This window comes from Perissodus microlepis, chromosome 13 (genome assembly GCF_051167445.1).
Source record: "Perissodus microlepis isolate ML-2025 ecotype Zambia chromosome 13, ASM5116744v1, whole genome shotgun sequence".
In the NCBI taxonomy this organism is placed as follows: Eukaryota; Metazoa; Chordata; class Actinopteri; order Cichliformes; family Cichlidae; genus Perissodus; species Perissodus microlepis.
The window spans coordinates 32,576,200-32,590,703 of NC_140473.1; the positions used below are offsets into that span (position 1 = coordinate 32,576,200).

Below are 14,504 nucleotides of genomic sequence, written 5' to 3' on the forward strand. Positions count from 1 at the left end.
GCTGTTGCCGTCATTTTCTGCTTCGCTGTTCAACGCTGCAGCCTCATCATCACCGGCCTCGCCGACAGTTTTCGGGTCAAACTCAGCCGTGTGGTCTTGTGTTCCTCGTCTTATCGGTCACTTGATTCTTTCACCTTCATCCAGGAGGCTCTAACAGCTGGTGGAGAGCCACCATCATCACACCAGTCATTAAGGTCACATGGGTCAAGGTGTGAGTGAGAGCAGGTGGTGTTTGGCGTGCGAGGCGTCCTTTACTCCTCATCGGCATGCTTTCTCCTGAAACACCTGGAATCTTCAGGATGACGGTGAAACATCAGCTGGTGCAGACTCGCTGGTTTCTCTGCAGCTCTCTGTGACGAGCAAACTTCAGGGCCGCTCCACGCTGATCCAGCTTCCTGTTTTCAAAGGTAAGGAGCCAATCGGGTACTTTCACTCACACTGAAAGCATTAAAGCCACCTGCCATATCCTACAAAAAGAGAAGAGCAGACCTGCACGCACTCACCTGAAGCACACCTGTGTTTGTGGGCTTCCTGCTGCAGGACGCTGAGGATAAACATCTTCACACCTCCATCATCTTCTGTTAAACTTTATTTTTCCTGAATGTGTTTAAGTGAAACCTTCAGGTTTTTATGAATTAAAGCTGTTTCCAGTTTTTATTCCAATGAATTATTGATCACAATACAGAGTTTATGATTCAGAATATAAAAATACATCCTTAAAAACCTGCAAACATCATCGTTCATATGAACCACAGGATCAGCTGAAGGAAAACATTTCACATTCTTCAATTTAATATTGGGACTGATGCAGAGCCGCTCTGTGTGAAATAAGCCGGTGTAGCTCTGGCCTGCTGAGAGCCCAGCTGCTCCTTCGGTGGTTTGAAGATGATCATCAGTGAAACTGAGACGAACGTTACAGAGAGGAGGAGCTTCTCCACGTAACAGAAGGACACTCAGGTCTATTTGAGGCTCTCACAGAGCAGCTCGCCATGATTCACAGTTCATAATAACCCTTCTTTGTCTCATCCTGATCTTATGTGAAAGTTTCACACGCTGAAGCTTCCACTCAGGAACAGCTGACATCAGAGGAGGCGATGCCAAAGTCACGTGACTCAGACTCTTACGGTCTCAGCACCTGAGAGCCAAACAGACGGGTTTCTACAGGAACCGTTTAAACATCTGCTCATCATGAAACTACAGGGATACAAACAGGAAGTCCTTCAGAATAAAAACAATCAGTCGCCAACGAGCTGCTCACACTGAGCCCGGCTTAGTTTGATCAGGCGAGAAGACACGCTGCTGACGGTCATTCAGGCGACGCTCAGAAACAACGACCCAAATTCCCAAAACACCGACGCACAACTCACAAGAAACCGACACATCTACGGAAAAACCCACAACACTACCAACAACATCCCAGAAACCTAAAAGAGAAGAGCACTAACGTGTTAAATGGTGAACTTTGTGCCGTGACCAAACAAATTTCCCACGTGTGGGACTAACAAAGGTTTATCTAATGGAAAAGAGCCACAGAACAAACAAACACATAAACAGGGTTTTATTTTTTCCCTTCAGTGGCTCACAAACCCTTGGCTCCACCGCACTGCATCCTTTTTGTCATAAAAATGTGAAATAATCGAATGAACCACGCTGGGACCGTAGCGAGTTCAGCCCCGGCCTCCTGACCGCCGGTCTGAATGAGCCGCTTTCACACACGTCACGTTTTTATCCCACCGCTCAGATTTCTGCTTTGGCACAAACATCATCAGTCAGCTGTGTTCAGAGTAAGCAGGACCCCGAGCTTTTCAAAATAAAAGCTCAGAGCTTCAGTGTGCCTTCAGGGACTCGATGTAGTGGAAAGTGGCGCCCAGAGCCCAGCTGGTCTCCACCTGGTTGATGGTCCTCGCAAGCTGGGACACAGAGAACGTCAGAGAGGTGAGACGGATCGATGGTTTTAAAGGAATCGATAGAAGCGAGACAGGAAGCTCACCCTGAACTGCTTGTGTGGAGGGAAGCCGAGCTCCTGCAGCAGGGCTGAGATGTAGACCAGGTCCAGACAGAGGAAGGGGCTCCGCTGAGGACCGACGGACACGTCGCTGCACCCTGCGGGGAGAAAAACACCCACAGCGGTCACCGATTTAAAAAAAAAATCTGCTGATATCAACATTTAATTGGACCTCTGTGGGGTTTGTTAGCATAAACTAATCAATCATGTGCACTAGAGTCGGGTCAGAAACACGTTCTGGCTTCATTGATGATGACGGCAGCTCTGAGTGGCGTCCAGCAGAGGGCGCCATCTCACCTTTCTTCGCTGCGTCGGTGTAGTCGGACACTCTGATGCTTCCTCCTTTCTTCTCGTCTGGACACAGAGCACAGAGAGGAGGGTTAAACAGAAACCTGCAGCAGCTCCTTAACGCGAACGTTCCCGCTTTTCCAGCTTTTCTGGGATCAGCTGTGTTCAGGAACTGTGGGCTCCCACAGTCAAACGTCATGTTAAAGGTGACAAACAGCAGCTTGCGGGACGGGGGCGGCTGTGAGCCAATCGGCTCTGGTAAACACAAAACAGGAAGTCTGGGACGAGGCTCTGATGAAAATTGCGCCTACGAGCGATTAAACCCGAGTCAGTGAGCGAACGCCGCCTGAACGTGAAGCTCCAACTCTGACCCTTCCTCACACCTGGTCTGCAGGTAACGCTGGGCCACATTCAGGACGCTCTGATAAATGGGACGCCCCCCGGGGACAACAGGTGTGCCGGGTAACTTCCCCTGTAACGGCGCGGCTTCACAAACGATTCGTCTTCTAAAATCCGCCAAAAAAGAAGTTTGAGTCGCGAACGCAGCAGCGCCGAGCGTTTCTGCGGCTTCAACGGACGCCACGTCCTCGTCGAGGTTTATTTGGCTTTCTGTTTACGCCATGATGGATCAGCGTGACGTGCTGCCCCCTGCAGGCGAGCAGCAGAGCGGCAGTATTTCCTCACCGATGGCGCCGATGTCGATGGCGCGGTCGTAGTAGAAGGAGAAGGCGTAGAAGTCCATGTCGGTCACGCCGGACGCCTTCGCCACCTTCTGGTACAAAACCTTCTCCACTCTGTTCAGGCACGCCTCGTAAACCGGCTCCCCTGAAACACACGTGCACACAAAAGGTTCCTAACCCCAGCTGCATCATGAGTAACCATGGCAACCACACCACCAATCAGAGATGATCTGCTCACCTGTGCTCTGGCCTTTCACAGTGTAGACCACGTCAGCGTGCTCCCAGCTGCCCGAGTACTCTGGAGCAAGGCAGGGGCTGACCAGCTCAGGGCTGCCCCCTACTGCACACAGACACACACACAGACACACACGTTTGTCTGTTTATCTCATCTCAAACCCACGAACAGTAAAACAACGACACACAGCACTGGCAGACAGACGAGCCCTGCAGTTCCTCCCACCCCCAGCAGAGGCAGCGGTGAGGTTATTACAGTGACGATGGCTCATGTTTGCAGCAGTTTGCTTGCACACACTTCCTGCTTTAGCCAAATGCCGTCAGTCTGCTACAGCAGTTTTCCAAAAAGTCACAAATATATGATGTGTGGTTAAAACGGTCCCAGCAGGACGCCTGAACGCGACACCGCCACGGACACGGCGACGCCGGCGTGCACATAAACAGCCCGACAGCAGAGAGGATCTGAGCTGCAGCTTCTTGCAGCAGCTAAACCGCAGCAACAGCTGGCCAGCAAGGAATTAATCTTGCAGTGTGTTATTAAAAGATTAGATAATGGCTTATTTATCTGCCGGGCGGGGGTGGCTGGGTGGGGGCATAACAGGCTGAGATGAAAACTGAAAAACAAGAAAAAGAAAAACAGGTCAGGTACGTACGGGGCGGGTCACCGACGCCTCCCAAGATGGCGAGGCGAGCCGACATCAGGCCCAGACCCAGATAGCTGCAGAGAGAGCACATCAATAATCAATAATCGATCAGCTGATCATCAGAAAATGAATGTGTCTGACCTGACACGTTTGGTTCTTCCTGCTTCTTTAGATTTTTAACTTTTTAAGCTCACAATCAGTTCCTGCGTGTTAACGTCGCTACTGAGACTCGAACAGCAAACACGACGATTAAACCGGAAACTCGACGAGTTCGATCATGTCAGCGAGCCTCTGACTGACAGCTGTGTGTGACCCACCAGCTGACTTCACATCAGCCAATCAGCACAGGCACAGTGTGAGTGTGTGTGTACCTGTGAGTGTAGACCACATGTGGGTGGTTGAACATCTGGAAGGTCCGGATGTAGTCGATAGGTGAGGTCTGGATGGTTTTCTGCACAGAAAGAAAAGAACTTCAGGTTTCTGCGACGCTGGGTCGGCTCTAAAAACAGACTACTTCCTTCGAGTGTTGCTTCCACGCTGGGTGGGACAAATCCACACAGAAAATCAATCTGCTGCTTATTTTTCCTGAGAGCGTTTTCTGACAGTACTGTGCAAACATACATGTAAATACAGTACACACACATGGAAACACGGAGTGTGTGTATTTGGTGTGAGCAGCTGTCTGTCAGCTCTGTGAGGATCCTCAGGAAGACGTCTCCAGGCTTCTTCTTCTGTCAGGATGATCCCACACTGCTTCAGTCCTGCGGAGGCCCATCCGTGACTGATGGTGTCCTGCTGTGTGTTATCAGATCCAGGTGTGCTTTCACTGCACTGACAGTGTGTTTGCATCGTTGTCATGCTGGAACAGGAAGCTTCTTCTGTCCACTTTCCTCAGGGTTTTGAGGACACACTGACACCACGCTGAGATGTGCAGAGTTTCAGCTGACAGCTCTTTGGAATCACCGTGTTGGAGACAAAATCCTGTTTTCATGAGAAGCTGTGATATCGTTGGCATTTTTGACAGATTTGGTAAAGAAACTGGAACAGATGATGAGTTTGTGTGACAGGCTGATGCTAACTAACTGCACCTCTGCTCAGCTGTGTGGGATTCACTGTCATTCCTGTGAGAAAGGTCCGGTACAAGGACTGAACAGGAGAGGAAAAGCAGCCAATGTCCACAGAAGAACTTTAAGGAGCTTCAGGAAGCTCGAGAGCTGCTCAGCAGACCTGAGGGGTGGCTCAAGACTTTTGCACAGCTCTGTGTGTTGTACTCTCAAACACCGGGTGGGTTTTTTCTTGGGAGGCTGTCCTCCACCCTCCTGCTGATGCTGTCAGACCTCAGTAAGAAGAAAGCTTCATCTGGAGTTTTTGCTGCCTCAGTTCCTCGTTTGCACCCCCCCCCCCCTCCTCTCACAGACTGAAGAAGAACTGGCCAATCCCTCGTGTACGAAGCCTGACCTAAATAGACCCCTCTTCACTCCCTTTCTCCTCCCCTGCCTGATGTGAGGCTGTTTATTTGGGATTAGCGATGCGTTTCCAGATTAAAGCCTAAAACGGAGCCATCCTGGTAGTTTGACTGAGGGGACAGAGCTCTTCCTCTCTTAGTCTTCCTCACCCTTTCACCTGTGTGAGTCCTCACCTCGTCCTGAGGGCTGAAGGTGATCTGAGTCGACCCACCTCCCAAATCCAGCATCCCCACTGTGGGCGAGTGAGCACTGTGAAGACCACCTGAAAAGAGAGAGAGGGAGGGAGGAGGGGGAGATTAGGAGGAAGAGCGAGCTGCAGTTTAATCCAATAACAGGTAATCACCGTTTCTTGTGCACATTAATCTGGTTTGAAACACACACACGCATCATAAATCACACCAATCCACATCCACTTCCTGCCGCAGTGTTAAAAATGGACCCAGTGTGCGAGCTACGTGGAGGCCCGCCTCTGTGAGGACCAACATGAGGTTCGGGGCTTTCTGAGAGGACAGAGGTCATCTGTTTGGGAACACGAGGTGGCGGTTTCACCCTGAAGTTCAGTCGTGGGCGTGAACATCCAGCCTCATGGTTAGGGTGGAGTTTCTGACGGCATGATCACATGACCAAAGAAGAGGAGCGATGAAGACGCAGCGCGTGCAAACTCCACACCACCATCATCCACTGAAGACTCAGAGCCCAAACACGCCAATGACACGGGTACCCCAGACGCCCAATGACAGGACGGTTCATACAAAACCTAAAAGCACTCAACATCAGCTGGGAGCACAGGATCACACGCCCCGTCCCTGCCGCACTAAATAAAAACAGACAGGATGGTGAGCGCTCTCACCTGTGAGGAAGTTGACGGTGATCCAAGCAGAAATACCTGAAAGGAGAAAACGAACAGGTTACAGGATCGCTGGATTCAACACCTCTATGCAGACGACACTCAGCTGCTCGCTCGCTTCACTGCAAACGCGTGTTTCTGTGCTGCAGCAGCAGCGAGCACGCTAACACGTAACCATCGATATGAACCGTTTCTCTGGGAGACGCTGTTACGAGACGCAACAACGTGACTCTGGAAACAGCTGTTGTGCAGGCGACACCAAAACCAAGATTCATCATAAGTTTTGGTCTTTGGCTCGGAAGGAAGTTGGTTTGGAAACACATTTGGCTTCATTTGCGTTTGTGTGGGAGCCCCGTCAAAAACCTGTCCTCCATTACGCTCGCAGTGTCCAGGTGTTTTTTTTGAAATTCACACTGCGCCCCCCTTGTAATGTCTCTGCGCCCGTCCCCATAGTAACCAGACGTGACCACAACACACGTGTCGTATTCAGGACTAACTCAACAACACCTCGCTGGATCCTGATTGGACGTATTGTATGTGTCTCTCCTGGATCCAGCTGTGACCCTGAGCTCCAGATGTTTGGCCCAGCTGTAATGTCTCTGCTGGTGGATATGTATGGGAATGTAAGTTCAGTGTTTTAAATACTCGCTCTGTATGGACAACAGGCCCGCCTGCACATAATCCAATCCTTTTAAAGTAGTTCATACAAGCAATTATGTTCGTGTGGGATAATGTCCCACTTAATCTAACGGGGGGATTATGTGTCCCGTTTATTTCTGAGGCTGAAATCTTTTCTCCTTCTCCTGAGCGGGATCACTACTCGTCCTTGCTCGTCTTTTAATGATCGCTGAATTTGCCGTTTATCCCGCTCTGCTTTTCCTCTAATGGACAGAGTCCTGTGCGGCGTTCCCGACTAAACTGTCCTTTCAGAGGTCTGTCTGAACTCCCGCAGCCTGACTGTGGCTCAGATGTTGTGCCGTTCTTGGCCAGCATGCTTATCCCGGCTCAGATTACCCTGGGCCCGTCCGAGTGAAGCGACTTATTGTTAATGGGACCTCTGAGTGGTTCCTGGGAGGCGGCCGGGTGCTAAGTGCCAGTGTTTAGCCGACTTTCTCCGCCTCTTGTTTGTTTTGTTAGGAAATTGCTTCTTAGCGTATCGGGCTAAGAGTTTTATGGTAAAGCCCCTATGATACAGTTTGTACCGAGCCCCGTAATCACCCACTCCTGCATGCCCAAAGGTCAGAGGTCGCTGCTAAAAGGCACTAATGGATGCAGCTGAGTGCAAATACTGCACCGCGGACACTAAAGTCATCTTTGAGTTGACCTGAATAAGCAGATGCACTTTACTTCTGATCAGTGAATGACTTCACTGGTTAACCTTCACTCTGCATCCTGATTGGACGATTTACAGGAATCAAACATGTGAAACATGAACTACACTGTGCGCTCCGCCTCACTCTTAAAAACAGAGGCCTCTGAAAGGACTTCCATTTCCAAACATTATCACCGCCTCTCTCCTCGCTGACCGTGGGTAGAGTGGGGTCGTCAGCCAATCAGGAGGTCGGGGGTTCAGCTCCTGCACGATACTGAAGGCCGAATTTCGACACAGAAAAAAGCTTCCCGTGTGAACGAGGCTCATGTGGCGGTGAGCGAGAGTCTGACCCTCATGGCCAGCCTCGCCGCCTCTGTGTGTGTGTCACATGGCTGATGTCACCGACGCACCTACGCCATCGCCTCGTTCTCGTATTCAAAGTTGGATACCCACGCCGCCCTGAACTAAAACCTGGTTTATCCCCGCCCCTCCCAGTTTATAGTACTGGATGATTTTCACCCAGTAATTAAACATATTTGCTGCCTCGCTGTGTAGCCTGATCATGTTTTCCTGTAACTGTAGAGAGGAAGTGTCTACAAATCAAACGCTGAGCCGCATGCCGAGCTCCGCCTCCCCCGTCGTCTCCTCTTTAATCCTCCATATTGACGCTTTCCGTTGGGGAAATCAGAGCCGGAGCTCGGTTCATCACCGTCACAGATTAAGCCCGAGGAGACTTGCAGATTCCCTCTGATCTAATAATGTCATAACGAGATGAAGATCCCGCTCAGGACGAGACCTCGCGAGGGGTCACGACCCTCCAGGAACTCCTCTCAGATCGCTCCAGGTGGATCTATTTCCTGTTTCTGTGCCGTCATGCTCTGTGGCGTTCTCTTCAGCTGCGCATGGTTCCTGCACCACTTCAAAAGAAAAGACCTCATCTCAGCCCGGGAGCCAGAGCCGGCCCACGGGGCCTATCCCACACCGTTAAGATGCTGCATAAGGAACTCAACAGTTCCTGTATGCATTTCACATTAAAAGCCCTCAGCAAACGAGGCTTCTGTTGTGAAATATTTTCAGAACAAAGGTCATCTTTAGAAAGTAGGAGTGTGCGGGCTGATCAATCAGAACATCTTACCTTCATCGGTGCCGTCCATGATGGACACGCTGTCATCTGTGGACAGGAAGGGAGACTCCAGGAACAGCGCCCTCACCTGGACACGAAGCGAACGATCTTTGAGCTTCACAGAGTGAAACAGTTTTATTTCTGCCTCCCATCAATCAGTGATCTCTGTTTAAATATAATCTAATATTTAATGATGCATTTTTGTAAAAATGACCCCCCCACCCCGTAATCTGCAGCATCAGAGCTCGTCTGATAGTAAGAGCAAAGCCTCAGATTAAACCACATTCTGGCTCGCTGCTGTAGTCCTGTTATTACTGATTACTTAAAAGATTTAATAGACTTTCTCTGTTCTGGCTCCAACATGACGATGAAGAGGAGGAGGAGGAGGAGGAGCAGCAGCCAGAGGAGTTATCAGTCTGACCTGATCGATACCTGATCACAACATTTTAAACATCTGTGCTGGAGTTATCGTTTTATTTTAAAAAAAACCCAAAATGTAGCTGTTCCATTTAGAAATACAGGAAAATAAAAAATGCAATGAGGGAAAAAATGAATTCAAAAATTTAAATGATTTTTATAAAATATGAAGTCTGAACAATACTAAATAAATAAAAGAATTGAAAAACTGAAATGTGAAATAATAAAGATGAGATCAGGTGACGTGTGAGTCTCACTCTGTCCAGCAGCTGGTCGGCTTTCTCTCCAGGAAGTAGACGCAGCCCAGCCGTCGCCTTCAGGACCACGGGGGTGGAGGTCCAGTACGAAGGGGGGACGCTGGACTTGGCGACCTCCAAGAGCTCCACGATCCCTGCAGTGCACTGGACACAGAGGGAGGCTCTGAGCATGCTCAGTCTTTATGTAGGACTGTAGGTTCGAGTCGGAGCAACAAAACTACACTCGGTGCACCAACTCTAGAAATATTCACTCACAAATGTGAGCGTGTCGGGGAACTTGTTTGTTACGATGAGAAAACCAATGCTGAACATCAGCGCTGATAACTGCACAATTCCTAAGCAAACAGTATTTGAATGTCACTCTGGGGCTGTTTGCTGTAGGTTCAGTCAGTCGGCCCATTCGAGCCTCTTTGAGCCCAGTGTGGGACCCGTGCAGCCCTCCCGTGGCCCCTCGTGTGCGCCCTACCTGCTGCGGGTCGTCGGCGTATGCTGACAGTCCTGGTTTGATGGCTCTGAACGTCTCTTGGGCCAGCTTTGGAGCTCCTGCGGGAAAAAAGATAAAACTATGTGACTGTGAGCTTTAAACAGATAAAAGAGGCGATACGTCGGCGCATTTAATTGAATTTCACTGAGTGACCGAGTGACCCTGGACCTGTGCCTACATTTGAGCTGTCATTAAGCTCTTAATGACAATCCCAGCATGTATAACTAACAGGTGCTGCCATTAGTCCAGTTAGCTGCGATGCTAACAAAGGAGCCAAGACAGCACTCAGCCTGTGTGATTTAGCTTAGCGCTTAAATGCGATAACGAAGGCATTTGGCCGAGCGCTGCAGGAAACTTTCTCTAAGCCTAATAAACCAGAAAGCTCTAAAACACACTAATGAGTTTGTGTCCATTTGAACTGGCAGCAGCTCCCTGCAGCAGGACTTAAAGGCTGAAAGCTCCTCTTGTCTGCACGGATTCACGTCTGGTAATTAATGCTCGGAGCCAACATGTGGATTTAAATACACTAAAAGCAGCACTATATGATCTGAGAGGATGTATACATAGAGGTTTAACACCCACACATCCCCTGATACACATTAATATCAGCTGCTACTAAAACAACAACACACGCATACTCTCATTAAATATTCATCATTCAAATTCACACACACACAAACTCAACTTAAACTTGAAGGTTTTTAAATGGAGTTTGGTTTGGAGTCACAGTGGACGCCATCGAGTTCCTTTAAATTGAAACGAAAATGTAAGAAGATTCAAAGCGTCAACATCAACGTGTCTCATTGCTGCATACACAGTGGTTGCTGTAGAAAATACCAACATCAAATATTCAGATACGTCAGGAGTTTCTCAAAGCCACCATATTATTCACGCTATTTCTCAGTTTTCTGATCGGGTTAGAGTCTGATGGAGTTCCAGATTAACAGATATTTGAATTAAAAGTCATGTAAGCTACCTACAAAATGGTTAAAATGCATTTATTGTGTAAAAATTCAAAATAATAAAGAAATAAATCCACAGTGGTTACAGCAAAAACTGCAGTTTTTAAATGGAGTTTGGTGCAGGATTGCGGTATTTTAAATTTCCAAACAGATCTAAAAAACAGGAGCACCCTGAGTCTGTCTGAGTCCGTGTATTTATCGACAGATTGTTAAATTCACTGATATTTGAATGGACTTTGGTTGGGAATCAGTTTATGTGGCGTAGGGAGTGTAGATATGTGACTACACAGCTGCACTCTGACATTTACAGAGTCTGAAGATACATCAGGCAAACTACATCGTGCTATCATCAGATATATGAATGGGGTCTGGTGTGAGTTACACTGGTTGTTCGGCTGTACCTTTGTCCTCTATCTGGAACTTAAAGACATGGATTCTGGTCCCAGTGCTCCCAGCATCAAACATGATGCCGTACTGGAAGCGCCGTCCAGCATCAGAGGTGGGCCCGTCATCTGCGCTGAGGTCTGAGTCGGGCTGGCGGTGAGGAGGTAGTCTGTAGGCCTCCGGTTTGGAGGTCGAGTAGTGATGCTTAACGAACATCAGGTAGGCAAACAGGCAGCAGACGAAGAGGAAAGCTCCGGCCAGCTTTGGTCTCTTCATCGCCTCTCATTCTGTGTGCAGATGCAAGAGCTGGTGACCAAAGACAGCACAAAATATCCACATTTATCAGAATACTTTATTGATCCCTAGGGGAAATTATTTAACAATCACATTTAACAGCAGACCTTTCACAGCGTCTCTACACACATAGAATAAACTTCAACATCTACCACTTCACTTCAAACAAGATCGCTAAAAGCTACACACTCTACTGGAATAAGGAGTCTAGTGTGAAGTCATTTGTAAGCAGTTCATGTTATTCAGCTTCCACTTGAATTTCAGGTTAGCTTACTGAAATGAACAGCTGCCAGGAAAACAGGACGCATGTTAAGCTGGCATGCAAACAATGTTAAACTGGCAGTTTTTTAAATGGAGTTTGGTTTGGAATCACGTTCGCTGTTTTGTTAGGTGAAACACATTTTGTATAAGTCACTTTAAACAGAAAAGGCAGAAAATAAACGTCTCCGTGTTTGTAGCAGCAGTTTCTCAGATACTAACAGCTAGCTGAGCCCGCTAGCATCAGCCGGTTAGCTGCAGGCTAGCATCAGGCTAACAGCGTCCTGGCGCTGGGACAAGGGGACAAACGAGTGTTGACGTACCGAGCAGAAACCGTGAGCGGCGGCTCCCGTTAACCAAACAACCCGGTCACTTTCCTCCTCTTCGTCACTTCACATCTACTCATTCTGGACTTCCGTCAACGACAAGGCGCCGTGTGATGACGTCATAGTGTGCGGCGTGGACGTGGCAACAATAATAATAATAATAATAATAAAGAAAAGCTAATGATTCTTTTCTATTATATATATTATAATTACGTTATTGTTATATATAATAAAAAAGATCAAATTAAAATGATTAATTGAATTTGTAAATGTTGTTAAAATGTTTTTAACTTTGTAAAATTAGCGAACTGCAGCATCACTGGAATCACAAACAGGAGCTCAGGCTCTGATTGGCCACAGCATAGTTTCCATTCAGTGCTCTGCAGCATTTCAGTGCGTTAGTGTCTAATCCTGCTCCACACAACATACAGCCTTAAAAATGAAAAAATACGTATGATGAAGAGGAAAAACCACAAGAGTGTGTAAGGTTGAAGAAATGTGAAAGATGCTCACATTGACCTGGACATGATTCACAAATACCGCAGAGAAGCAGAACTGGCTTAGAGACAAAGAACAAAGGCACAAAAGGATCAGCTCAACGGAGACAGAAGTGATGAAAACGAGCAGAAAGACAAATAACAAATCTAAGATGCACCAAAAGCTGCCAACACACAAGAAAGAGACACAAACATGCAGAGATGCAAAGAGACCCACGTGTTCTTCAAGTGAAAGATTCAGGGTCAGAAGTTGAACTGACTGCAGATCGTTTTCACTCTCACACTTTCAGACCTTCATGAATGAAGTCTGACCCTAACCCTCCTCCTCCTCACTCCGCTCCATATATGTAATTTCATCTGTAAGCCTCTAATAGCTGTTTATCAGTTAATGGTGGCAGAGACGTTAATGGTTCTGTAATCTTCTGTGCCTTTTTATTTTCATCAGTCTGATGGCGAGCAGAACAAAAGCAGCTCGCTGAGTGGATCATAATCGTCCCGCAGATTTACACACAAATGACATTTAGAGACAATTACGTCAGCGTGAGACAATAATCCAACTAAGTTGTTAATCGACACAGAAACACGGCGAGGAAGACAAGCTCAGCTTGCGTGAACATCCTCAGAGTTCCTCCTCTCTGCTGGTCGTGTTCAGCCTCACAGTCCTCGGCGGCGAGTTCAAACACATCATGATGACGCCTGAAAACGACAGTGAGGCAGACACACACTGCTGGAGGTGAACAGTCACAGAAGAAAACATGGTCACACAGTCACTCATATACAGACGTGCTGCTGAGCTCATGCAGACATCCAGGAGCAACCTGGAGCTCCGCCTCCTCACAGCACCGGTCATATTATGATGACATCACAAAGGTGCAGTTCAGGCTAGCAGACAGCTAGCCGCTATAGCCGTCGCCTCCACCTGTTAGTCAAAGAGGCCACACCCATAACCATGCAAACTTTAAACAGGTGAGTTATAAAGTCATCGTCCCCGTACGTTTGCTGTGAAGGGCAACATTATTTCTAGACACCAATCAGTTTGTGTATCAGGCTGTAACATGGGGGTCAATGGGACCGACTCACTGCTGCTTCGTAGCTTAGCAAAGTCGTACTGAAACATCTGACAGATTTTCGTGTACCACATAAAATCGTTTCAAGTCAGTAAACACAACCAGAGTTCATACATAAGGCACACGGGATTATAAGGGGCTCTGTCGACTTTCAGAAAAATCAAAGGATTGATTTTAAGTGCGCCGTATTTTCCAAACAACACGGTAATAACGACGGCCCGCTAGCATGCGCTACCAAAAATAGTTCTTTGTTGTGTATCTGATGGACAAAAGCTAAACCAGTTCCACCACTGAAGTTGCAGCATTTTTACAAACCAGTTCTGGTTCATCCGTTTCATTCAACGATCCGCTTTCGCTCTTCTCATTCTCCATCGCCGCCATGATTTTTCGGCCATGTGCGTATGAAAACAAAGGAACTGTGCATGCACGTTTTACCCATATTCTATCGCCATATTTCATTTTCTTATCGTTGCCCAACATTATTACCGTGAACGGTATGATATAGCCCAGCCCTACCTGACAGGAGGACAAAGAGCCCACATGGCTGCGGACACCATGTGGGTTTAAGCGGCTGACAGGTAAACTGATATTCGTCTGTGTGACGACTAGGGCTGCCACGATTAGTCGACTATCAAAATCATCGACGACTAATTTAATAGTCGAGGCGTCGTTTGAAGCTTTGTAAGATCCCAAAAGACGCAGGAATAAGTAGTAGGATTTAAGAGTGTAATAACGGACTGAAACAGAAGATGGCAGCACTGCATGTACAAGGATGCCAGCTGCCGTTAAACCCCGAAGAAGAAGAAGAAGCTGTGTCCCAGAATTCATAGCGCGGCCCAGCGCAGTTTATAACAATGGCGGCAGCTAGTTAGTTTTAATATTACTCTTATTATTCTTTCTGGGTCACAAAATAAACGTTTAACATATTTTCAGGCGAGAATGTAGCTGTGTAAACCTCA

At 47.8% G+C, this 14,504-nt stretch overlaps 1 protein-coding gene across 4 annotated transcripts; it reads right to left on the reverse strand.

The window, feature by feature from the left end:
- Window positions 1–571: 571 nt before the first annotated feature.
- On the reverse strand, window positions 572–12,111 carry entpd6 (ectonucleoside triphosphate diphosphohydrolase 6). Of its 4 annotated transcripts, none has more exons than XM_084948486.1 (14): window positions 11,979–12,111; window positions 11,121–11,390; window positions 9,740–9,816; window positions 9,274–9,417; window positions 8,612–8,687; window positions 6,168–6,203; window positions 5,467–5,579; window positions 4,223–4,302; window positions 3,861–3,925; window positions 3,212–3,313; window positions 2,978–3,118; window positions 2,303–2,359; window positions 1,991–2,103; window positions 572–1,910 (listed from the first exon to the last, which is right to left on the reverse strand). In XM_084948486.1, the coding sequence occupies exons 2-14, from the start codon at window positions 11,377–11,379 to the stop codon at window positions 1,827–1,829; spliced, it is 1,347 nt and encodes a 448-aa protein (XP_084804612.1). In that variant the 5' UTR covers window positions 11,380–11,390; window positions 11,979–12,111; the 3' UTR covers window positions 572–1,826. The 4 variants fall into 4 exon arrangements, with proteins under 4 accessions (XP_084804612.1, XP_084804615.1, XP_084804613.1 ...); XM_084948489.1 differs by having other exon boundaries at window positions 5,491–5,579; window positions 11,121–11,409; XM_084948487.1 differs by having other exon boundaries at window positions 3,212–3,310; window positions 11,121–11,409.
- Window positions 12,112–14,504: the final 2,393 nt, after the last annotated feature.